A 26,639-nucleotide genomic window follows, 5' to 3' on the forward strand; every position below is an offset into this window, starting at 1 on the left:
TGGGGAATGGCAGCCCATTCTTCACGGAGCACCGATATCGGTCGGTGAGGCCTGGTACAAAGTTGGCATTCCAAAACATCCAAAGGTGTTCTATAGGATTCAGGTCAGGACTCTGCAGGCCAGTCCATTACAGGGATGCTGCTATCATGTAACCAATCCACCACGGGCCGTGCATTATGAACAGGTGCTCAATTGTTTTGAAAGATGCAACTGCCATCCCCGAATTGCTCTTCAACAGTGGGAAGCAAGAACTTGCTCAAAACATCAATGTAGGCCTGTGCCACGCAAAACAACAAGGAGTGTAAGTCCCCTCCATGAAAAACACTACAACACCATACCATCACCACCTCCGAATTTTACTGTTGGCACTACACACGCTGGCATATGACATTCACTGGGCATTCGCCATACCCACACTTAGCCATCGGATCACCACATTGTGTGCCGTGATTGTTCACTCCACACAACCTTTTTCCACTGTTCAATTGTCCAATGTTTATGCTCCTTACACCAAGCGAAGTGTCGTTTGGCATTTACTGGTGTGATGTATGGCTTTTGAGCAGCCGCTTGACCATGAAATCCAAGTTTTCTCACCTACTGCCTAACTGTCATAGTACTTGCAGTAGATCCTGATGCAGTTTGGAATTCCTGTGTGAAGTCTGCCTATTGCACATACGGCCCTCTTCAACTGTCGGCAGTCTCTGTCAGTCGACAGACAATGTCGGCCTGTACACTTTTGTGCTGTACGTGCCCTTCAAGTTTCTACTTCACTATCACATTGGAAACAGTGGACCAACGGATGTTTGGGAGTGTGGAAATCTCATGTACAGACGCATGACACAAGTGACACCCAATCACCTGACCACGTTCGAAGTCTGTGAGTTCCACGGAGCACCCCACTCTGCTCTCTCACAATGTCTAATGACTACTGGGGTCGCTGATATGGAGTACCTGGCAGTAGGTGGCAGCACAATGCACCTAATATGAAAACATATGTTTTTGGTGGTGTCCGAATACTTTTGATCACATAGTGTACATCCACTGTTAGAATAATGGCAGTTATTTTTTAGCAATCCACTGATTGATTTAGTTCTTGAATGAACCAATACCTATACTGATTCAGTTTAAAGCAAATATACCAGTGACCCAAATATGGCTAGGCCTACAATTTTTGATCAACTGAAGGCATATTTTGGCTTGCTTTGCTTAGCTGGAACATTGTATGGCGATAAAAAGAATACTGCAGACTTTTGCAATACAGATGGTACAAGAATAGAAATTTTTACAAGCAATTATGTCTCTGAAAAGGTTCAGAATTTTGTATGATTGTATCAGTTGTGACAACATTCATACATGGGAAGAAACAAAAGCACATAATACTCTTGCTGCCATAAAATCAATTCTTGATATGTTTATCTCAAACGGCAATGCATATTTTGCTCTGTCAGGAAATACTGCTTTGGATGAAATACTCACTCCATACGGAGGCAGGTGCAGGTTCAGAATGTGTATCCCAAATAACCTGTCAAACAGGGGATCAAAGTTTTCATCCTTGCTTGTTCTAAAATGTAATATGTAAAATATTTAGAAGTCTATGCAGGTGCACAACCACAAGAATCGTACAAGGCCAGTAATAAGGCAGACACTCTTGTTTTGCATCTTTTAGACACACAACACCAACAACACAAAGGCCTGCAAGAAATCTGACAACAGACCAGGAGACTCGAATCCTATTTTCACTGACAATGTGGTGAACAGTCTGGTATGTAGCCCCGCAGTCACAGGCTGGATCAGGCAGCTTCTTCCACTTAACGAGAGCATCCCTGCATTGGCCATGGCCGGTACGGATTCTGTTGAGAGTAGTCCAGGTCTTGCGTGGTAGGTCGAATCCACTTGGAAGTTTAGCACCTGAGATGATGTTATGTAGGTGCACATCTGTCACTGCTTCCCACCGACCTTTCCATTCTTCAAGAGGTCTGAAATACTTAGCAGCCATGTCAGCAGCATCGCGCGGAGTTGGATGGTGTGATTTCAGTCGCTTACAAATTAAAAGTGGCAGGTCACTATGTGCAGGTAGGTTAGAATTCCTGGAGATCTTGTGGTATTCTCTCATAAGGGCAGTACATCTACGTAGATTGGGAGGCATCATACCGATTAACAGTGGAAGCCAATAAACTGGAGTAGATCTGACTGCGCCAGATATTATGTGCATTGTCGTATTCAGCTGGGTATCAACAAGACTTGTATGATAGCTGTCCGTCCAAACAGGTGCACAATACTCAGCACTTGAGTACACCAAGCCCAGAGCTGAAGATCTCACGGTGGTTGCTGAAGATCCCCAGGCAGTTCCGCATAGCTTATGGAGGATGTTGTTTCGAGTCCTCAACTTCTGAGCTAAGTTAAGAAGGTATTGTTTGAAGCATAGAGTACAATCCAAGATTAACAAGAAACATTGGACCAACTATCAAACTCCTTCCAACTGAATGTATTTCCAGTTACTTACATTTAGTACTACACAGAAGTAAGTTTTTTAGGATTTGTTTTGACAATTATTGTACAGTTCAAAAAATTAAAATAATGTCACTATAGCACTTAGTACTGCCTGAACAAAATAAAAATTCAACCTTTGATGTAAATATACTGTCTGTCACTTGTTTTAAGTGTTTTATTTATTGGGTCCCACACACCCAGCCCAACCGTTCTTGAAACTATTTTCTGCCTGACCATTCTAGAGTCAAACAATGTGACTGTGCCAAGCAGGACACTACTAATGTTGTATTCAGTTTGTTTTTCCAATTTATCCACATTAACTCACATTTTTCTACATTTAGAGCCATCTGCCATCCATCACACCAACTAGAAATTTTATCCAAGTCATCTTGTATCTCCCTAGAATCACTGCAAACAACCACAGATTGCTGCCCACCCTACCTGTCAAATCATTTCCGTATACAGAGAATAATACCAGTCTTACCACAATTCACTGGAACACTCCTGACAATACCCTTGTCTCTGATGAACACTTGTCGTTGAGGACAAGATACTGGGTTCTATTATTTAAGAAGTCTCCCAACTACTCACATATCTGTGAACCTATTCCATATGCTCATACCTCCTTTAACAGCCTGCAATTGGGTACTATGTCAAACACTCTCTGGAAATCTAGAATTATGGAATCTGCCTGTTGCCTTTCATCCATGGTTCACTTAATTTGATTGATGTTTTGTTATACTATCTGGAGTATGCCCTTTGAAAGGATTTTGTGAATAACAGGCAACAGAAAAATTCCTCTGTGCTGATAACAGTTAGATCCACCTTCCCTGCCACTGAATCAGATGGTAATACCAGCTATACCAGGCAACAAAACTATTGTAAGTTGTTCATGGAGTTCTTATTTCTTGCACAGTACCACCAAGCAATTGGAATTAAATGGCTCCTAGTACTTCATGGGGCATAACACAATGGAAGAAACACATTCACAATTTATTTAATGTCACACTGACCCGTAATAACTGCTGTAGGTTTGTTGTTTCTCTGTTCTCAGACAAAAACACCGTATAAAACATTCAAATATTAAGGTGCATTATTTATATTCATTGGGTTGGTCAATTTTAAAAGGAATATTTTCATTCCCTCTATATCAATCCTTGAAGTAATAAGTTAAGACTTATTTTACACTGCCACAGCAATGGTAAGCATCTTTATTTTTACACTAGCTTTTTACCTTTGACTTTGCCAGTGTGCTCTTGTGCCACATATATCGCACACATATAAGTGATCTTTCCTTTTATCTACCTCCCCTTCTGTTTTTCTCCCTCCTCTTCCATCAGCTTCATTACACGACCCCCATTTCTCAACTTCCCACTACCCCTATCTATCTTCCACCCACCTCCTACTCTCTCTTTTCCTTGTCCATTCATACCTCCCCGTTTTCCTTGTCTATCCCCTGCTCTCCCTTTTCCTGTCAATCCCCTCCTCCCTGTTTCTCCATCTTCACCTTCATCTCTCTCCTCAATAGTCCTACCACTCTGTTCAACTCCTATGTCACTCCATTTTCAACTGCAACCCCACCGCAATAGGAAGCAAGTGGTTCTTACTCCACCGTACTTCTTTCCAGACAGTAAGTGATATGTGTACCAAGTATAGTTGAAATCAATTCAGAGGCTGAAGAAGAGATGTGGAACATACTATAGAAAGCAGCAGGTACCAAATTTGTCATAAAAGTCTGTAAATTACTCAACTGACAGTATTTTCCAGTAAAGGTATTTCATTCATTCCAAGCAACTATCAATTCGTGACGTCATCATCCAGACACCAGTTGACAGTAATCTGAATCCATTTTAGCAGACTATTAGTTTCTTTCATGGGATAAAATTTTATTGATTATGAAAAACAAGTTCTTGAAGTTTATTTAGAATAGAAAATGTTTAGTTAGTAATTGCACGCTGTAATTTATCTGTTTAATATAAAGGTGTTTTGAGTTTTGTAAGCATGTAAAAAGTGTGAATTTATGTGCAGCTTTTACTTTTAGTCGAGTCACCACTTAGAGTGCGAAAAGTGCGCGTTTACAATTTGTTGATCAGTGTGGTGAATTTCATTTTGTGATTTTGAGCCGAATAGACACAAATCCAGTTTTATTTAGACACATCACATTATTACAAAAAGTCATTTAGCCCACCAGGGAAAATTAAAACCTGCGTGCTCGATTTGAAACACGCTAGCGCGTGACTGAGCTTTCATTTAAATCGCATATAATAATTGCAAACGTGCTTGGACTTAATGCACGAAGTTTGAAATCACTTTTCAAGACAAATACTGATTTTTTACAAAAAGAACCGAAAATTTATTCAAAATATTGAGGTTCTGTTTTAATTAGGACACATATCACCTTGTTGATCACGTTGCTTAGCAACACTGTAATGCAAATCAATTCATTCATTAGGACGATTTGCAACATAATAAGTCCCATTACACATACAAACTGTTACAAGGAATTTGCTGATCGAATGAGAGTGTAAGTGCATTCTTTTCCAGAAATGCCAATAAACCAGCGGTTTCAAAGTTAAATTACCAACTGTTGTGTAACTTCATTGATACTGCATTTCAGTGACAAAACCTTTTCTCTTTCCCCCTCTCTGTCAATCCCCCCCACGCCCCATCCATCTGTTCCTCACCCCTCTCTCTGCCCATCGTCTGCTTGTCACATATGTTTTATAGTGGTTTATGTTTATGTCACTGTAGTGTGCATTATGGTTGATATGAGCAATAAATAGCATTTTGCCTACATAATTTTTTCAGTATCGAGTCGGATCAGAAACTGTACTTGTACATTGAGCAATCCCCAGTACTGTCAGTTGCTTAAGAGAGAAAACAATATGATTATGTTGTGTGAGAAATGAGAGAGAAAGAGAGAAAGAGAGAGAGAGAGAGAGAGAGAGAGAGAGAGAGAGAGAGAGAGAGAGAGCACCACAACATATTCCTAGCATTATTCGCCAACCCTGTTGTGTGTACAGTGCTTTAGTACGAGGGTTATTCCAAAAGTAAGGTCCGGTTATAAAAAAAAAATCAAAACTAAAATGTTTTTTCAAAACAATTGTTTTATTTACATTCCTTACATCTTTATCTATTTTTCTACATAACTTCCATACTTATTTAAACATTTGTCACATCGTTCAACAAGCTTTTGAATGCCCATGTTATAGAAATCGGCCGCCTGTGACGATAACCAGTCCTTAACTGCTTCTTTCACTTCATCATCTGTGTCGAAGCGCTTGCCGCCGAGAAACTCCTTTAAGTAACGGAACAGGTGGAAATCACTTGGCGCCAGGTCCGGACTGTAAGGAGGATGGTCCATCTGTTCCCATCCAAATTTCTTGATCAGAGCTTGCGTTTCATTTGCAGTGTGGGGTCTGGCATTGTCATGCAACAACAAGATTCCAGACGACAAAAGACCACGTCGCTTATTCTGGATTGCACGTCGAAGTTTAGTCAGGGTAGCACAGTAGGCGGCTTTATTAATCGTTGTTCCTCTCTCCATAAAGTCGACTAACAATACTCCACGTCTATCCCAGAACACAGTCGCCATAACCTTACGTGTTGAGATTGTCTGCTTTGCCTTGACCTTGACTGGCGATGACGTGTGACGCCATTGCATTGACTGACGTTTAGACTCTGGAGTGATGTGAGAAACCCATGTCTCATCCCCTGTGACAACATTGTCTAAAAGACTGTCACCTTCCTTATGATATCGCTCCAAAAAATCAAGAGCAAAAGCCATTCTTTTCATTCGTTGGGGCTCAGTAAGCAGCCTGGGAACCCAACGGGCACACAATTTGTGAAACTTCAAATGTTCAGACACAATTCTGTACAAAGTTGTTCTACTCACATTCGGAAAATGCATGTCTACGTCTGTAATAGTGAATCGGCGATCTTCACGAATTTTTTTGTCAACCGCATTGACCAAATCGTCTGAAATCACTGATGGTCGGCCACACCGTGGTTCATCGTGCACATTATCCCGTCCTTCATTAAAAGCTCGCACCCACTTGCGCACTTTACTGTCGCTCATTATGTTAGGACCGTACACTTCAGTAATCTGCCGATGGATTTCCGCCGCTGAACTGTTTCTTGCAGACAAAAACCGTATCACTGCCCTTACTTCACAATCGGCGGGCTGATCAATTGTCTTAAACATTGTAAAGTGACACTGTGAACTACACTCAGCAACAGTAACAAAGCGAATGGCGGCGTTTGACGCGCAAGGCTTGCCGGGAGTCGGCGCGCATGCGTGTTTTGTCATTGGCGCCAAATTTCAATAGTTACGGCGAATCGGACCTTACTTTTGGAATAACCCTCGTATAAACAGAATATAACACCAGTATAATGCCCCACATGAATTACTATGTCTGCTAAAATTTGTCTGAATTACTATTAGTGTTAGGCACTAAATATTTCCTGGCAATTTCTGGGTGTGTTTAATTTACTTACTTTGCATGTGGACAGTGCCTCCAGGCAGCATACTTGGTTTGAACAGTTCCACATTGCCATATGCATTCCTTGGAACCTTGCCATCAACCGCAGTTGGTGGGACATAGTCTTCAACTTGCCACGGCCCAAAGATTTCAAGTGGGATATCTTTGACCACTTTACCACTCATCTAATAACAAACAGATGACAATGAAATATTAGAAAAATGATCTTGAACTGTAAAACTACGACTAGAAACAAGTATATCATCAACTATTCCACAGCATTGTAGATTAGTATTACAAGCAACAGACAACTGCTGTGACCACATCAACATGAAATCTAGTACAGACCTCAAATTCTTAAAAAGACATAGACAAAAAATATGATAACACTAATTCAAACTTTCAGAAAATCCGGGACTGGAGCAACTGAATCACATTCCCTGCCAGGGTTCTGACGATTTCTCGTTGTGCTCTGAAATGAGAAATAACCTCCCACCGCACCCACTCCAGTACTCCACCACCTACCCAACCTCCAGAATATTCTCCTATCCCTATTCCTATTTCACCTCTGCTTGCAACAACTTGCCCCATGGCACGGACCCCTCCAATAGACAGACCTATATGCAAGACCTTTTCCATACATCCTTCCATTATCACCTACTCCAGTCCTGACAAAGGCATCTCCTATCCCATAAAATGCAGGACCACCTTTGTGGTCTACCAAATAATCTGCAATACTGTGCAGCCTTCTGTGGGGCAAGACCACTAACAAGCTGTCTGTCCACATGAATGGCTTCTGAGAAGTTGTGGCCAAGACACAGCTGGACCACCTAGTTCCTGAGCATACAACACAACACGGTGCGCACGGCTTGAGCAGCTGCTTCACAGCCTGTGCCAACTGCTTTCTTCTCACCAAAACCAGCTTTTCTGAACTGCATTGGAGGGACCTACTCCTCTCTCTCTCTCTCTCTCTCTCTCTCTCTCTCTCTCTCTCTCTCTCTCACTTACGTAGTCCATTCCCCTTCTCTGGTTATCTCCTTATTCCCCCCCCCCCCCCCCTACACCCAGCATAGCCATCCTACCATCCCACAATACAGCTACACCACACCCCTGCACACTCCCACAGGTGGCACTACCTCATCTTCCCCTTCACCCCTACCCTACCATCCATCTCCTTCTCCACACTACACTCTTCTATAACCCCCCAATACCCACCCCAGTTGAGATCGTTGCTCATTGGAGATGGGTGTTAGTACCTGGAAATGACAGTGGTCACACGCACAAGTACACGTGTGTGTGTGTGTGTGTGTGTGTGTGTGTGTGTGTGTGTGTGTCGGCGCATGCCCTTGCAGTTGCGTTCATTCTATAGCTTTTCTGTCTTAAAACCGTCGCCAGGCTCTCCCCACCTCTCATTTCACACCCCTTTTCTATCTGTATGTCTAAAATGATCTAAGGAACTACTCTAGGGATGGATTATGGTACAATTTTCATTAATAGTCTGACTGATCCACAAGGAAGGGTTGTGGGTACAGGAAACAGCAGTAAGGCTGGCCGATTGCAGTGCCTCTCTGATGTGAAATACCACTACCAGGAGCCTGGTGCAGGTTACCACCCAGTACCTAAACAACCTGTAATGCAGGACATTTCAGATATTAAACTAATAAGAATAGCCTTTTTGGTGCAGAGATTATGTTTATGGGGTGTAAAGGGAAATTTGGGAAAAGGTCACAAAGCTAATGTAGCTCACTCCAGAAAGGTGTTGCAGTAGGGTATCCTGTGTGCAACAGTAGCTCCCTCCAAACACTGTTGCAGTTTGGTGGATGGTGCTATACTGGCACGGCAATCGTGTGGCTACAAGTGGGAATTGTGCACACCAAACTGCTGCCGCAGTATGGTAGGCCGGGTGGCACAATAGTTCACAAATCCTATCATTGTCATGACGTATCAATCATAAAGCCAATTAAACATGGAACAATAACAATCATGTCTCCTGGCAGCTTTCCTGGAGTGTGCTGCTTGAATAATTTAAATTATATGAAAGTGTTGATATTCTATAGCCTAACCTCGGTTTCAGAATTTTAATAACTCTAGGCAGTGGCCTGCAAACAAAATTACTTTTGCACCAGACAAGTCAGCCACCAGTAAATACTTAGTGCTACCAATGTGAAGCCAGGATAGGTTGCCAGTAAGATCTAACAGACTTCTTTCAAAGTGCCTATTTACGTCTCAATAGCGTATGCATCAATCTCTCCTATTTCATATTATTGTTATTCCAACCCAGACTTTCAACTGTTTGAAAAGGGAAATTGACATTAAAGTAAAGGGTTATCTGCAGCAAACAGAAAGGATAAAAGTTATATAATTCTGTTGAATCTTCCACTCATTTTCACAATCTATCATTGACAAAACTCTACCATCTGGAGAGCAAGATGTATGAGACAGGTGAAGTACCCTCAGACATCAAAAAGAATATTATAATTCCAATCCCAAAGAAAGCAGGTGTTGGCAGGTGCAAAAATTACAGAACTATCAGTTTAATAAGTCATGGCTGCAAAATATTATTACAAATTCTTTACAGATGAATGGAAAAACTGATAGAAGCCGACCTTGCGGAGGATCAGTTTGGATTCCGCAGAAATACTGGAACTCGTGAGGCAATTCTCACCCTACAACTTATCTTAGAAGGTAGATTAAGGAAAGGCAAACCTACGTTTCTAGCATTTGTAACGTTTCTAGCATTTGTAGACTTGGAGAAAGCTTTTGACAATGTTCACTAGAATACTTTCTTTAAAATTCTAAAGATGGCAGGCGTAAAATACAGGGAGCGAAAGGCTATTTACAATTTGTACAGAAACCAGACGGCAGTTATAAGAGTCAAGAGGCATGAAAGGGAAGCAGTGGTTGAGAAGGGTGTCAGACAGGGTTGTAGCCTATCCCCGGTATTATTCAATCTATAATATTGATCAAGCTGTAAAGGAAACAAAAGAAAAATTTGTAAGATGAACATCAACAAAAGCAAAATGAGGATAATGGAATGTAGTTGAATTAAATCAGATGATGCTGAGGGAATTAGATTGAGACACTTAAAACAGTAGATGAGTTTTGCTACTTGGGGAGCAAAATAACTGATGATTGTCAAAGTAGAGAGGATATAAAATGTAGACTGGCAATGGCAAGGAAAACGTTTCTTAAGAAGAGAAATTTGTTAACATCAAGTATAGATTTAAGTGTCAGGAAGTTTTTTCTGAAAGTATTAGTATGGAGTGCAGCCATGTATGGAAGTGAAACATAGACAAGAAATAGTGTAGACAAGAAGAGAATAGAGGCTTTCGAAATGTGGTGCTACAGAAGAATGCTGAAGATTAGATGGATAGATCATGTAACTAATGAGGACGTACAGAACAGAATTGGGGAGAAGAGGTGTTTGTGGCACAACTTGACTAGAAGAAGGGATTGGTTGGTAGGGCATGTCCTGAGTTGTCAAGGGATCCCCAATTTAGTTTTGGAGGGCAGCGTGGAGGGCGAAAATCGTAGAGGGAGACTAAGCAGATTCAGAAGGATGTAGGTTGCAATAGGTACTTGGAGATGAAGACGCTTGCACCGGATATGGTAGCATGGAGAGCTGCATCAAACCAGTCTTTGGACTGAAGACCACAACAGCAGCAGCAACAACAACAACAACAACAACAACAACAACATTGACTGTAGCTTTCCATCTACACCTAATGGAATGCTTTAGCCTGAAGGCTGTTTGTTCATCATAATATACATTTTAAAAATGGAAAGTCCTTTGTGGAATACTTGAGGCAAGTTCAGAAAGTAAGTTTACTGTATCCATAATGGTCTGTGTTTTCTTGAGCGTCAGCAACACTGAGAAGTATAGGAAGATGCCCTGACCAGAGTGAGCATTGTAGGAAAACAGTACTATGTAAACTCATGTTGTGGTGTCCAGTTGATCAAGTATGTCAGTAAGAAATACCACCAAGTGTGAACGATGTGCTGTGATCTGCTTCCTACTCATGGAAGGAATACCAACTACCGAAATGTTTTCGCGAATCAAAACTGTTTATGGTGAAGATGTTATTTCCAGAACTCTCTTTTATACGAGATACTCACAGAAACACTGGGATACTGGAAACTGAACACAGGATGGGTCACAGAAAAGCTGACAAAACAGCACAAGAAAAATCTTGTCAGTAGCGCTCCAAATTTCTTGAGCAATTTGAATTGGACGTGAGGATTTTCTGACTTCTACTGTGCCTGGAGATGGAATGTGGATGGCTCATTACACACCCGAGACAAAAAGACACTCCACAGTTGCGTCACATCAATTCCCCATACGCCAAAGAATTCAAAAACCAAAATTTTTAGAAAAAAATTATAGCCTTGATGTTTTGGGATCAAAAAGGCATCATTTTGGTCGAATTTCTGCCTAAGGAGGAGACCATCAATGTATGACAATATTGTGGCATTCAAAACAAAAGGAGGGGAATGGTGATGAGAGGAGTGTTGCTGCACCATCCCCACACAGCCTTAGCCATCCTGGTGCTCTTGGACTCATTTGGTTGAGCTGTTCTGAACCCTCCCTTCCCAACTTGGTGCCTTCAGATTCAACCGACAAGCAGTTGCAGGAAAAGGTTCTGAAGTGAGGGAAGGAGCTGGGGGAGGGGGAAGCTCGAGGAGGACATAAAGGAATATGCACCGAAATGTATGGCAATTATGTGGAAAAATAGGCAACACACACACCAAAAATATCGTATAATTTTTTCAAGTACACTTTTTCCAAAAAAAGTATAAAAATCTAGTACATTTACTTTCTGAACATGCCTCATAACTAATGGAAGGAGTAAAGGTTGAGGCATTGAACTGTTGACAGGCCCATAAGCAAGACAGAGAATGAAGGTAAAAATCTCTTAAATTATTATGTTGTGTCATGTTACTTTCTAACAATCAATGTTTTTAAATGAAACAACAAGTTTACTGTTACCAGTCACTGTTTTATTTATTCCACGGCACGTTTCAAAGGTTTAAACCTCCATCATCGGGTGGATTTACATTAGTTAGTATGACATTTGTGTGTGTGTTGTGTTACGATTTTTTGGAGGAACTTGTGGCACTGCCTAGTGGAGAAACAAGACGCTATTTCAGAACATGGTTTTGGATTTCTTCTGACAAAAAAATTAAACTGATATCTAATAGTAAACATAAAATAACTAGAGTACCTCCAGTGACCACAGGTTCCTTTCGCTGTCTTAACACATCACATGTATACTGTCACATTTGTAAACAAATATGGCGTCTGGAATCTGCTGGGCGCAAGGTTCGTAGCACAAGAGAAGACAGAATCGCAAAATGCAAAGAATATACATTGTAACAACATTATTACAGAATAATTGTTTAAAGCATTTCGAGGTGTTTGTTTTGAGGTGTCGAATATATGTGGGTGTACTTCAGGTGGCATATAAATACAATTTTGACAAGTCAAAACAGCTTAACATTCGTACTCGTTTATACTATCAGGTGAAATGTTAAAATGGCTTAAATTTCATACTTGTTAATAACGATCAGGTGAAATGTTACAGAGTTGAAGTACAATAATCATATTGGCTACAGCAGTAAAATCACACATAGATGACACCATTTGATGTAGTGTAGATGTAGATGATTGAGATTAATAGACAGATATGAGAGGCTGGAGGCAGAAGGAGAGGAAGAGAGAGAGGAAAAGGGGGGGGGGGGGGGGGGAGAGAAAGAAAGAGAGAGTGATTATATGAGAGCAAACATTTACATGGCAAGGGATCTTAAGATTACATGTTACATATATTAGCTGCCTAAAGGTTGGGGTAATACATTGGTTAATGCTATAAAATATGCAGATAGATACAGAATTTGCGCCAGTAGTTGATGTACATACAGTTTCAAGCTGACACGGGGTACAAGCTGTTGGAGTGATGAATTATCTGTAAATGATGTCAATCTCTTGTACTCTTGGCAGCTGTCAATATTTATGGTAAATATTAAGGTGTGTGTGTGTGTGTGTGTGTGTGTGTGTGTGTGTGTGTGTGTGTGTGTGTGTGGGCGCATGCGCGCATTTCAAGACTGTACGCAGTTGCTGAAAACAGAGATGATACTATTGTAAATATTGTCTTTTTGTCATTTAAGATGGATTCCGGTTTTTTCGTTTGGTGTTTGTATATTTGGAGTGTTTTGAGGATTTTGTCAGAAGAAATCCAAAACCATGTTCTGAAATAGTGTCTTGTTTCTCCACAAGTTCCTCCAAAAAATTGTAACACAACACACACACAAATGTCATACTAACTAACGTAAATCCACCCGATGGTGGAGGTTTAAACCTTTGAAACGCATCGTGGAAATAAATAAAACGGTGAATGGTAACAGTAAACTTGTTGTTTCATTTAATGTCATTAACAGTCACGGTGAAGCCTAACCTAAAATATTCACATTTTAAATCAATGTTTTGACCCTTCTGCTGGGGTCTTCTGATGTTGCAGGTTAGTTGAATACTGTCAAAGACCGGTGTTGTGTTCACTTATAAAAGGGATTTTTTCCGCACTTACAAGAGAATGTGACAGCTCTTTGACAGTGTTCAGATAATTGGGAACACCAGAGGATCATGAAGAAGATCCCAGAAAAGGGGTCAAACCACTGAATATTTAGAAGAAATTGAAGAGGAACATGATGTGGCCAAACAACATACAAGATTTTACTTTAAACGACAATGGCCAGAAAAGCCTACAGATTTACATGAAACTAAGAATTTTGCCAGCTTTCAAATGAATCTTCCATCAGAGCAAAGAAGGAATTGTCGACAAGCTAGAACATACCTCATCAAACATAAATTTTCATTTAATAAAAGCTGCTTCTGATGTGTCATAACGTAACTTTCAGCTACAACTTAAAACGAACCACCTCTTTTCATACCAGCAATTTCACTTATACACTAATCATCATTAAAAAATGTACCCAAAGGAACTCGACAGATCCACTGCAAAATGGGTGGTAATGTTGCATATCATCAGCTACACCAATGATTACTTCTGCACGGTCAGCCACCACAGAGGAGCTTGGGCTGATGTGCCCGTCAGTTTACACAAGATGGCCCCAAACTACCTCACCTGTCAGCACAACAGTGGGTAGCATCACCTGAATGAGCACTATGCCAAAGAGATGTGTTTGACAGCGCATTTCCCAGGCAGCAGAGTTCACGAGGAGCCTCACCATGGGGCTGCAGCGGGCTGGGTGGTTCTATCATTGTACTGTGCATCGCACTGGTCTTACATACACCAACACTGCAAGTTGCTGGTGGCAACGGATACAGGAAGACAAGCATGCATGATGTTTGGGATATGGACGTCCGACACACACCACAAGGGACAAGGATCAACAGATTGTCCAACAAACGCAGACAGATCCAACAACAATGATAAGCGCATTCAGTGAGCTGTCCTGCCTTCTAAACAGTATCCTGTAAGTGCTACTACCACAGGCAGGTGGATATCAAACACAGGGCTTGCCATACATCTGGAGAACTGATGCGACATAATCTCTGCACTGACTCATTTACGTGTATTTCGACAGCCCAGCGCCTCTGCTATTTGGTGAGTTATTAACTTTTTCCTTAAAGTTGTTTATATTCCAACAAGAGCTTCCATTGGAAAATAAATATAGTTAAATCTCCCAGTGATAATGAAATTAAATGTATATACCCAGCAATACTCATGCAGAAAACCTGTCAGTCACAGATGCATAAGTAACAATGAAATTTCAATAGCAACACAATAATTTATATACGTTAAACTTGATAGGATCCTTATCATGACTGAACTTGAAATGCAGCTGTTTCTGGAGAGAATCAAATAATTTGAGTGGTCAGTCTTTCAAAAGCAAAATTAGAAGGGAGGTGTACTGATGGAATTGTCTGCTGCACTCAGGTTAACTATAATGAATACAATTTTTGAGAAATCAACATATGTGGGTGATATTTGGGGGAAGGGGATGTGTGCGGAAAACAATATCAGATTTATTATATTATAGTAAAATAAAGATTCACAAATCAAATTAAAGACTGCAAAGGTCTGGTACTGAAACCAATAGTGACTGTAACCTAGTATTAATTAATTGTCAGTTGAAATTCAGTAAGTTAGAGAGAGGAGGGATGCGGTGGAGGGGGGTATGCGGGGGGGGGGGGGGGGGGGGGGGGGGGGGGGGAGAGAGAGAGAGAGAGAGAGAGAGAGAGAGAGAGAGAGAGAGTGTGTGTGTTCGACCACAGACAAGATTAAAGCACAAAAACCTAAAACTACTTTGCAAAAACATGACTCCTCAAAGAGCTATAAATGTGGGAAACATAAAAGAGGTCTATTTAATGCCACATCAAAGGTATTAAGATTATGTTAGGTCAACATCTTTCTTAGTGGACTTCACCATCAATGGGTCGAGTGGCCAACCTATCCCCTTCAAAATTTCAATGTATGGGCTGGAAAAGTGCAGAATATTGACTCGGTTTACCTGTTCCTTTTCTGTAATGATTTCACTTTGCAGTGGCCTCTCGGTTAGCAATTGCATGCAGTTGTAGGTCGTAGTCAATCTGTGAGGCATCAAAACTAGATTGAGCTAGAGACCGCCTATCTAAATTTTTTAAATACTGCAAGCAAAGAGCAAAAATATGCATTATCACTGGTTTTCAGTTAAAATATGCAATAACTGATGAAAAGGAGCCAAATATGCAAATGCATATGCAACACGCAAATGCATATAATCCTGGCTCTAGTCATAACAGAACACAGCCGAGCAAGTACAAATACTGTTTGCTCAAGCCTAGTGGTATTTCTTTGACTGTTGTGTATGCTGAGAACTGCTTCACACCAGTCTTCATCCCTATGTGGGTCACCCAGCCTCATCTGTAACTAGCCTGATGCCACTGGAGCTTAAATGGTTACCCATCCAGATGGGACCTTCTTCAGGCTGCCACAGGTCAACTTCTGGATATCTCCGGGACTTTGTTTCACAATTCATGCCTTGATGCATCACACACAGAGCCCCACTGCAAGCTGTGGGCTGACCATCCCACTCAAATTCTGCTGTGGGTGGGATGCCTTACATACCCAAATGCCTCTCTGGACACTGACGCTGCACTGCTGCTGTAGCCACCTCCCTGCCTGGCACCCTCAACTGGCCACTGTCAAGTGTTCTCCTGAGGCGAGCTCCATCACCCAGGGTCCCGCATGCCACCAAGGCACCATCTCAGCAGCTGTACAAGTTCTCGCTGAATAATATATAATGTTGATACTTCTGCATTTCTAATTCCACGACTTCAAACCATCCTGGAATATTACCCTGCCATTTACGGGGTTGATACCTGTCAGTCCTGGTACCATAGTAATTAAAAGCAGCCTAAAGAGGGCAGCTGTGGATAACAGAAGTGATACCAGGATGAAGAAGAAATCATTTGGCGAAAAAAAAAGAAAGGGAAGCACAAGTTGCTCAGAAATTAAATTAACAGGATATGTAGAAAATCCAAACAACAGTTCAAGGACAAAAGTCATTAAATATACAAAAAATTAAAAAATTGTAACATATATGCAGCACCAAGACAAAACTTTGGGGAGTACAGAACAAGAAAAAAAGAAAATTATACATGAAAAACTCAACAGGTTAATGGGAGCAGAAAGAAAGGACAGAAAAAGGAAACAAATAATTGGAAAAGCGATATAACTGCCCAGAAGAAACTGGGCAGCTTAGAAATGACACAGGGCATGGTGAAGACTAGCGAGTTTACATTCTTATATCTGTATTTCCAGACGCTTGACTACAGAGTACAGTAAATCATATCCAATGGTCTCCCACACCAAAACACTTTTTCAGAGATAAACCCCCCTCATCAAGACCATTAATATTATGATCAGCACACTTCTCACAGCAAACACATCAACAAATCTATAACTATTATTGTATTAAGGAGATGTGACAAAGGGACATTACAACAAGAGATTGTGTCTTAACTCTGTAATATCATACTCTCAATATACAACTATATTTGGACAGAGATCACATGACATTGGATCAGAATGAGCTCCACAAACAGTGAGATAATCTGCTCACCTGCTACACTGCTAGCAATTTCCACAAATTCCCTAGAGCTGTCTTACATCATATTCCCACTGCTCCCAATAATAGACAGAAAGTATAATTGCAGCAACCCAAATAGCAGCTAATTTTCCTGAACAGCAAGCCTATCTCATTTTGTTATACAGTTACTTTCTTTTGTGACAAACACAGTGCTATCAATATATCACCAAATTTTCTTTCTCAGTAACACTGCTTACTCAGGAAAAAAATATAATATCCTCAGCATATTTTTTATACAGCTCCCACCTCTTGTCCCCACTAAGTTTTCATTTTTAAAAGTTTTTTTTTTTTAATATTTTCCTTAACAGGAAAACTCATGTTAGTTTTATTTTTCTTACCAACATAATGAATAAAATCAAGAAATAAGAATACTAGTTATATGACGGTAGTATCTGTTCCCGAAAGAACAGTTACCGTAGATGACCATGAAGCTTTGATAGAAATGAAATGATAATTAAATGGACACTCTAGCTGCAAACAGGCGTTGATGTACTTCATTGGGGACATTTTCAACATGTCCCCAATGCAGTACATCAACACCTGTTTGCAGCTAGGGTGTCCATTTTATTATCGTTTCAAGAATACTAGTCTTTGCTGCAACTTCTGAAAATGTCCCAGACTGAGGCATTTAAACAAAGGATTGGTCATGTAGATCTAATTCCTTCATTTATTCTTTTACTGTTTTGTAAGAAAAACCAAATCTTGCTTTATGACAAAAATATTAATATGATTAAATGTTGAATTATGATAGATAAATTTTAAGTTCTTACACGGTCCCATTTTGGACGTGCTTTTACTATCTTGTATGGTGTTTCTCCTAGCCTGACTACTTTTGCCTCTTTCAGCCATATTTCCCTGGAGTGCAATGTGTGGACACATTCCCGAGCGTAAACAGGGTGACCACGAACAAAGCCAAGTGTAGGTGCATCTGGAGGATATATGGCTTGGAACTTAAGCAGGTCTTTCTTCAAAACATAGAGAGGATGGTTTTTATACCTGGAACAAGAATTTAAAAAATTATTGCTACCAATGAGACCATTAGTTATGTTTTCTCATCACATATATTCCTAACACACACACACACACACACGCACGCACGCACGCACGCACACACACACACACACACACACACACACACACACACACACACACACACACACACTGCAAATGACAATGTTTTCAGTTCAAATTAAAGATTTTTTTTTTTTAGCTAGAAGAGACAAAGTGATCACACCTGTGGAGAATAAAATTACACAATGTTGGAAATGTTTAGAAAGAAAATCTGCCTAATTTGAAGTGTGAATGCTGCGGAAAACTCTTGTACAATGTAAATATTTAGAATTACAGGAGACCACTCACCAATAAGCATTGAATTGCTGATAGGCACACACAAAAGAAGGAAAATTTGCTAGCTTTTAGAGTGTTTCATTGATGTGCTTAAAAAAAACCACCCACACACACACCTGTACATGGTGCCAGTTAGACTGGCAGTGCCAATGATATTTTGTGGCAGATGGACTGGTTGTGGTAGCAGCAATGTTGGGTGGCGTGGATAGATGGAGAGGGTTGTGGAAGGCAGGGAGAGGGACTGTAGGTGAGTGGTTAGCAGCTCGGAGGGAGGCCAGGAGCAAAGGATGTGTTGTAAGGATAATTCCCATCTGCGCAGTTCTGAGAAGCTAGTAGTGGAGAAGGGGATCTAGATGGCTTGTGCTGTGAAGCAGCGATTGAAACTGAGCATGTTGTGCTCAGCTGCATGTTGTACTACCAGGTGTTATTCATCCTTGTGAACAGCTGGTTGGTAGTCATGTCAAAATAAAAGGCTCTGCAATGTCTGCAGCAGAGATGGTATATGACATGGCTGCTTTTACAGAGCTTCTTGTGGGGTACAATAAGCCTGTGACAGAACTAAAGTAAGAGGTGCTGTGTGGGTGGATCGGATAGGTATTGCATCTTGGTCACCACAGAGATCATATCCCTATGGCAAGGGGTTAGGAGTGCAAGTGGCATAGGGATGGGGATGGGCTAGGATTTGTGTAGGTCGGCTGGCTCATTTCAGGACAGGTGAGAGAGAATCAAATTTGTGACGAAGAGTACAGTTCAGTTGTTACCAGTACAGGGAGATACTGGTGACAGGTGGTGGTGTTCCTTTTAGCTGATTCCTGCAGGGTGGTGGGAAGATTGGGGTTGTGTGAGGATGTGGCATGGGAAATCTGTTTGTGGATCGGGTTACCTGTCTGTGAAGACATTTGTCAGGCCTTCTGCATACTGAGCAAGGTAGTTCTCATCACTGTAGATACACTGTACATTGGTGGCTAGGCTGTATGGGAGCAATTTTTTGGTGTGAAATGGATGGCGGCTGTCAAAATACAGTTCCTGTTTGCTACTTAGTTTAATGTGGATGTAGATGTGAGTAGAGCCATCTGTAAGATGAAGGTCAGCATCCAGGAAGGTGGCATGTTGGATGGAGGAGACCAGGTGCAACAGATGGGAGAAAAGGTGTTGAGGTTTTGAATTAATGTGGATAGGGTGTTTAAGCCCTGAGTCCATATCATGAAGATATCATCAACGAGCCTGAACCATACTAGTGGTTGGGAGTTTTGGGAGGCTTCCTCTAGAAGGCCCATGGCACAAGAGGGTGCCATGCAGGTACCCTGGGCTGTGCCACAGATTTATTTGTAAACCTTCCCTTCAAAGGAAAAGTAGTCATGGGTCAAGATATGGTTGGTAAGATGCATAAGGAATGAGGTGGTGGGTTTGGAGTCTGGAGGACGTAGGGAGAGGTAGTGTTTGATAGAACCAAGGCCATGGGCATGAGGGACGTCAGTGTATATGGAGATGGCATCAACAGTAGCAAGTAGAGATCCAAGAGGTAAATGTGCAGATGTGGTAGAAAGTCAGTGAAGGAAGTGCATGCACACTTTGTGTGTGTGTAGCTTATCACAGGGTAACTCCAAAAGTCTTGTGTGTGTGTCTATCGACAAATCAATGCTTCTGCTTTTTGGTGAGTGCTTTCCTTTAATCTTAAAAGTAATTTGAAGTATGACAAGTTATGGAAACTTTCACACTACTGTACTTTCCATGTAAGCTAATACAGGTGACATAAGGTGGTAGTAATTTAATATGTATGTAAAAGAATTTTTCTGAGCTTAAATGATTCTATTTTCATAATAAGATATTGTATATTCCATAAATGTTTTTGTTTTTCCGTTCCGTGTCAAGACCGCGAGCAGCACAGCATGTCAACAGCAGAATCTGTTGCAGTGGGCTAAAATGCTAAGCTACATTTTAGTTAACAGCCAGAGTGTGCAAGAAGACCACCTGTTTATTGTTGCCTGGCTCTGATACTATTATGAATGACAATAGTACACTGTACTTTAAAAAAGGAAATAAAATGTGTACCCGTAATGTAACAGATCATAATCTTCACTTGTGTTTGAATCTTTATGAAGAACACACACAATGAAATTACATGTTGTTATATATAATATTCATACTGGTGATACAAATAAATTATACTGTATGGAGAATTATATCATATGAAAATGAAATTACTTTTACCTACTGAACGCTACAATTGCCAAATTGAGATAATTTTGCATCTAAAATTCGTTCGTAAATGATTAAATGTACAAATTTAAAACACTGTCACATTACACACCTTAAGTCGAAATATGAGTGCTTTGAAATTGTGGCAACTGCGGAGCTTTTTGACTGAAATGTTTGGTTTTGCAAAAACTTCAACAGTTTTTTCCCCTGAAAATATATTTGAGTGTTTTCTTATTTTGGACCTATTTCAGATTTCAATAAATGATTATTTCTGTTGAGATGATGCAGCATTGTATCTCCACAGAACAGAGTGTTTCTTTTATTTAAGATGTTCCTCAACATTACTTTCCTTTTCCTAACCAATCTGATAATTTCAAAATCTGCAGAATAAGATTTCAGCCTATCATGGGCTGTGTGACCCATACCTGACAAAAACTAACTATTCACACACTAGGGAGGAATTTCAGTATGGTCAAAATCTGTTGACAGAGTTCGATTTCTGGTTGCTACAGTGCAGTTTGCAGACATTATAAACTAGCTGTCAGCCACAAGTGTAAAGAATCTAGAATTATGACTGCCAGAGGGGCGAGGTATAGTGTGTGGATACAAGTCCCACCTCTCTCTTGCAAGGCAGCCAGCCAACATCTGTGTTCTGTCTTTCTACCAAAACAGAACTGACACAGGGTCTCAGTGATTACTCGCCCCTTCTGGGAGTGTGAGGCTTGTAATCAAACTCAATGCTGGACCAGGATTAGTATTTTCACTCATTTAAAAATATGAAAATAAAACAAGCAACCCTCTACACAAAGCATTCCGTAATGGCTGCCACCCAATTACATGCCGAGGTTGGCACTGTCATAAACGAGGTAGTTTGCAGACCATTCTACAATCAATTATTAGCATGGAACTGAAAGATCAAACATACTGATACATCGTCGTGTTTGTGTGCTTTTTGTTTTGCAGACATAATCATGCCCGCATTATCTTTCTAATTAGGGCTTTGCCAAATGGTGTGCAATATAAATAACAAAAAATTGGTTACATTTTTTATACTTATAAGCAGAAAATAATGCTCTTTCAATCTATCACTCATAAAATAGTTCATCTGAATACAATTTTCTATGAAATACCATTTGCTAGATAATTTTGCAATTTTTCATTTTGAGGCAGAATTCTCATTTATTGCAAATGTGAATTTTTCAGGTCCTTAACCATAGGGCAATTAAAAAATTTGTGGAGGCAGCTATGATTTACAGGTGAAACAAACCTACAAATAAAAAGAAAACATTTATCTTTATTCAAAAATTAAAGGATTAATATGGCTCACACTAGGGTGGAAAAAGATCATTCCAAGCACAGTCAAATTAGCAAACTAAGTCTTGGGAACCATATCATCAAAGCCCAATTTGTAACAGCAAATGTTGCCAGTAAGCTTGCTTCTCATTTGACTGATACTTTTTTCTCCACATGAGAGAATTCCTGATGTAACAGCTAAAAGCATACCAATAACTTGGGGAATTCAACGTTCTGAAAGTGGCTGACTGTGTGGCCCCATATTCTAAAATTACATGGTAAATGTGTTCTGGTCTTGGATAATTGAACAAGAAACCCAACAGCCTAGAATACTTTTAATTGAAAATCATGAATTTCACACGATTTTATGCTTGCCTCAGTTCTGTTCGGAGGCTGGTACAGAACTCATTGCATTATTCCTTCACTTAACATACATTTATGTATCAAAAGGACCGTAGAATTATTTACAATTCTTTACATCCATGTTGAGCTACCTGTCAGTGACTTGTACATATGAGTGTGAATGACTGGTACACAAGAAAATCTTGCATGTCAAAGACTGTTGCTACTGATCTGGCTTAGAAAATAATTTTTTTTATTTTCTTATTTTAGGCAGTGCAAACAATTTAAGGTGAAAAGTTGCTCAGAGTGTGCAGTAAAACTCTAAGGGAGATATTTTTAAGCACAGGGTTGCAACATTATAGGAAATACACAAGTCTGATCACTATACTGTCAAAGACTGGTGCATCTACCTTAGATCGTTCACAAACATGTAATCAGAATATTACTATTTCTTTCATTATTTAACAAAGTCACCATCTTTTTACATTCTACGACCTGATGTATAAGACTGTTTAAGAAACTCACTCTGCAAGACTGGTAGGCAGGGGCCGATCCTGCAGCTGACGGTCTAAGTCCTCATCCTCTTGGTCATCACGAGCTGTCCTTCGGCCTACAAATGGTTTGAGAGACTCCTTCCACCATTCCTCATCAACACGATGCTTACGTGTCACATTATGCCACTGAGAGCAATATCGGCGAGTCACGTCCCTGATGGTACCGTCATCCTGCCATGCCAGTACGTAATGCACTGGCTGGCTGGCACGAGACTGAAAATAAATTTATCATTAGTTCACTGTGTTGTATTAGGTAGGTGTGCACATGTAACAAGAACAGTAGTTTGCAATCTGAAGGTAATTACCTCCTAGAGGTTAAATTAAATTTTCTGATAAGTAAAAATGGAAAGGGTTTCATTATGATTTTGCTACATCATTTTAAAAAAATAATGCCATTGCAACTATTTTGCTGGATTTAAATATTCATTAGATCAGCACCACCAATTTTAATCATCAGTCTTCTGACATCCACTGTTTAGCAGTCTCCTTCACGCTTTTCTGTGGAATAGTCTGTGATATGCATCCACATCACTCCTGCATATTTTATAATGTGATTTATGTACTTTCTATTACGTCACTATCTCAATCTTGTCATATCTCTTGGAAGGCAACAAAGAACTTTCTTGGTCCACCTACCATCCATTCACCTGGCTAGATGTTCCACCATCCTCCATTTCATTTTCATTGCTCTCGTAATTATATCTCACAGTTCAGTTTGTTTCTGATTCATTTGCTTATTTTCTTGTCTCCTAGTATTTCCCATCAGGCATCTCTTCACTGCTCACCAAGTAACCCTACGAAGTGACTGGTTTCCAATTATAAAGTACATGCCTAGGTCCCATAAGACAATTGATAAAACATGCTCATTGTAAACTTTGTAGTGTTAAATATCACTTTGGTAAAGTTATGCATAACCCTATGTTTACCTACTACACGAATGACAGTGTCGTCTTTTAAGCACTGTAGCAATTTAATAAGTAAAAGTATTTTTGCATATAACAAGTGTACAGAGGGCAATTGCAAGTGTTCTAGGTAGGGCAGTGACCACACGATCTCCATGATATTTAGTAACAGTGTAGTCTTTGTGTGTACTCTATGCATCAACACCCCAGATTGGAGTAATTTGCAAGCCCAAACTAAATGTCCATAGTGTAACACGCAAAACTAAAGAGGAATAGGGACACTGATTACTCATTCATGTAACAAACTGTCAAAGTGACACATACAGATTTATATGATGTTTACTATGTAGTCAAGTAGTGTTTAGAAGAAGTTTTTGTATTTTATGGAATAATATACAGAGTTGATTACAGAAGAAACTATTTGTTTACTTAGATGAGTTCTACATATCTCAAAGTATTTCAATTCCAATGTTGTACAAGACAGCAACACCATCTACAAAGTCCAATAATCCTGCACCCTCATTCATACATAAATTATATTGGAAGTTCAGAAGGCTAACACAACGAGCAATCAATTAAGTAAAATTTGAGGACATACACATTTAAACGGGGAACATCACATTCTGGTGGCCTACTGACAGAACCCTGAACAATAATTGCTAGGAGTTTAACAATAACAAAGAGAAGAAAGGAAGAAATTAAACAACAGAAATTGAAGATTTTAATTCAAGATTGATAATGGTCAATGTTGATAATTAACAACCAAGTAAACAGAACATTATGAGGTGCATGGGGATATACAAACACAAAAGAAAAAGAATTCAAGAAGTAGCTTTGTGATAAATTAAAATTAAACTATCAACAATACATATGGAGCAGAAGATTTTATAAAGTCCATGAGTTGGAAGTATGGTGGCCAACTGCATTCATGTTCCCGTTACAACACAGCAACTAGTTATATCAACATCAGCTGCTCACCAACCTACAGCAACCCTGGTCCACAAAGTGCAATGACCCAGTTTCTCATCAGCATTGTGTGACAGCAAGGTGTGTGTGGCCAACTACAGTGAGCTGTTCTAAAACCACGTTGTTTGTTTCAGGCTTTTTGTTAGTGGTGTTTGTTTTGAACTAGTGGATGTTACTTTTGCATCCTCAAGAAATCTTATTACCATTTCGACTGTGTCGCTAGTAACTAGATTAGAAATATGGAGGAAATGAATTACAAGTTGATTTTACATGTTCTTCATTATGTAAATGCTAGCATAGAACAATTAGTACAAGACACCGCAGATTTGAAAGTGTAGATAAGAAAAAACTATGCAAATGTAAAGTGTGAATGTAATACCATAAATGCAAAAATAGAAGCCCAAGGCGAGGAATTAAAAGTGAGGTAGATGCCTGGAATGTTAGACTGGAAGCAGTTCTTACTGAATTACGAACAATTAGCATGAAAATAAATTGTCAAAACCATTTGCTAGATGCATGTACCAAGGAATCCCATCAGGGAGGCACAGATATAGAATTCCTTCTTGAGCCCAGGTTTATGAATTTAAGATCTCTTCCATGACTGCAGAAAACAGTTTTGGTGAAATGGAGTTGCCTTGTCACACACGCTTTCTTGATCCTGAAGGTTTTTGGTCTCTTTCTGTAATCAAATGGAAGCTCAGACTTCTTGTACGTATTCTTTAACAGACTGATGAAGATGGTTTCTATTCCTCAGTTCAAGTACTGACAATACAGTATACTGCACACAAAGTTGTGCTCAGAGAAATAAGCAACAACTACTCTTCCATATAATCCAATTTGAGACCATGTTTGTTCATCAATTGAGTTTAAATCTTTTTCCAGTGTTGTTGATTTTTCTGCCAGTGCTGTTCCTCAATATTTTCTTAACAGTACATATTTTTCTTTACAAATACTATGAACGTCATTTACAGGCTGTCTTACAGTCTCCCTGTTATTCACGCATCAGCTCGTTTGTTTGTATATTTTTCTCTTTCCATAAGCCACACGGTATGGAAAGTCAGCATGTTTATCATTCAGCTCCAAGAGCACAAACAATATTTGAACTATAGACAGTAACAATACATTGTATTTGTATCGAAGTAGATTTAACTTCTTGGAATAGGTACTGAGAGAACCAAAGTCAGTGCTGGAAAGACTGACCCTGCTGTGAACGCTGATGACCAATCTTTATGCCATTGAGTGTATAACAGAGTAGTGTCCAAAGACCAGAATGTTGATGAACAACTTTTATGCTATTAAGTATACAATGAAGTAATGTCCAAAGACCAATTAAAGCATAACTGTCCTGAACCCAAAGACTGAATTGCATACTTCTTCGCTTGGCATGATACTACAGGACAGCTGCCCTCAGAGCGTGGTGGTGGTGGTGGGGCAGAGAGTAGGAGATGGGAATGCTGGCTTTCATCTAAATATTTGTAATTCATATTCTGTAAGAAAGAGTCTTCCAGTGAACAAATGTTGATAGTTTCAGATTCTCATTTCCATGAACCAAGTTAGGAAGCTGGCCCATCACTAATTTGCTGTCATACTTCACAAGAACTGACCAGCAGATATTGTCAGCTGGAATGGTGAGGAAAGTCATGAATCTCTCAATTATTTCATCACGCAGCCCGTCCCCAATCACCTGCTGGGTTAGCTACTTACCAACCATTTAACAGCCATTAATGACAATAAGCCAACTATGTGACTGCCACTTCCTTGCACCACTAGGTACAAGAATAAGTTGTTAACCATAGCCATTTTGACCGTCCACCCGACTTCAGCCAGGCTTCCAGAGTCAGGTTGAATGTAATGAGTTAGCTACAAGTTGAGTTCTAGTGTATTTCAGTGGTAGTAGTTAACTAGAGTTAAAATAAAGT

At 40.0% G+C, this 26,639-nt stretch overlaps 1 protein-coding gene across 1 annotated transcript in view; it reads right to left on the minus strand.

The window, feature by feature from the left end:
* Window positions 1-26,639, minus strand: part of LOC126412229 (DNA repair protein complementing XP-C cells homolog) — a 74,545-nt gene that overhangs the window by 15,711 nt on the left and 32,195 nt on the right. The window contains exons 2-4 of the mRNA XM_050081720.1: window positions 22,824-23,065; window positions 17,888-18,113; window positions 6,988-7,156 (exon numbers count right to left, since the gene is read on the minus strand). Coding sequence (XP_049937677.1) covers window positions 6,988-7,156; window positions 17,888-18,113; window positions 22,824-23,065 — 637 coding nt within the window. The remainder of the gene's footprint in view (window positions 1-6,987; window positions 7,157-17,887; window positions 18,114-22,823; window positions 23,066-26,639) is intronic.

The sequence above is a fragment of the Schistocerca serialis genome, chromosome 7 (genome assembly GCF_023864345.2).
Source record: "Schistocerca serialis cubense isolate TAMUIC-IGC-003099 chromosome 7, iqSchSeri2.2, whole genome shotgun sequence".
Lineage (NCBI taxonomy): Eukaryota > Metazoa > Arthropoda > Insecta > Orthoptera > Acrididae > Schistocerca > Schistocerca serialis.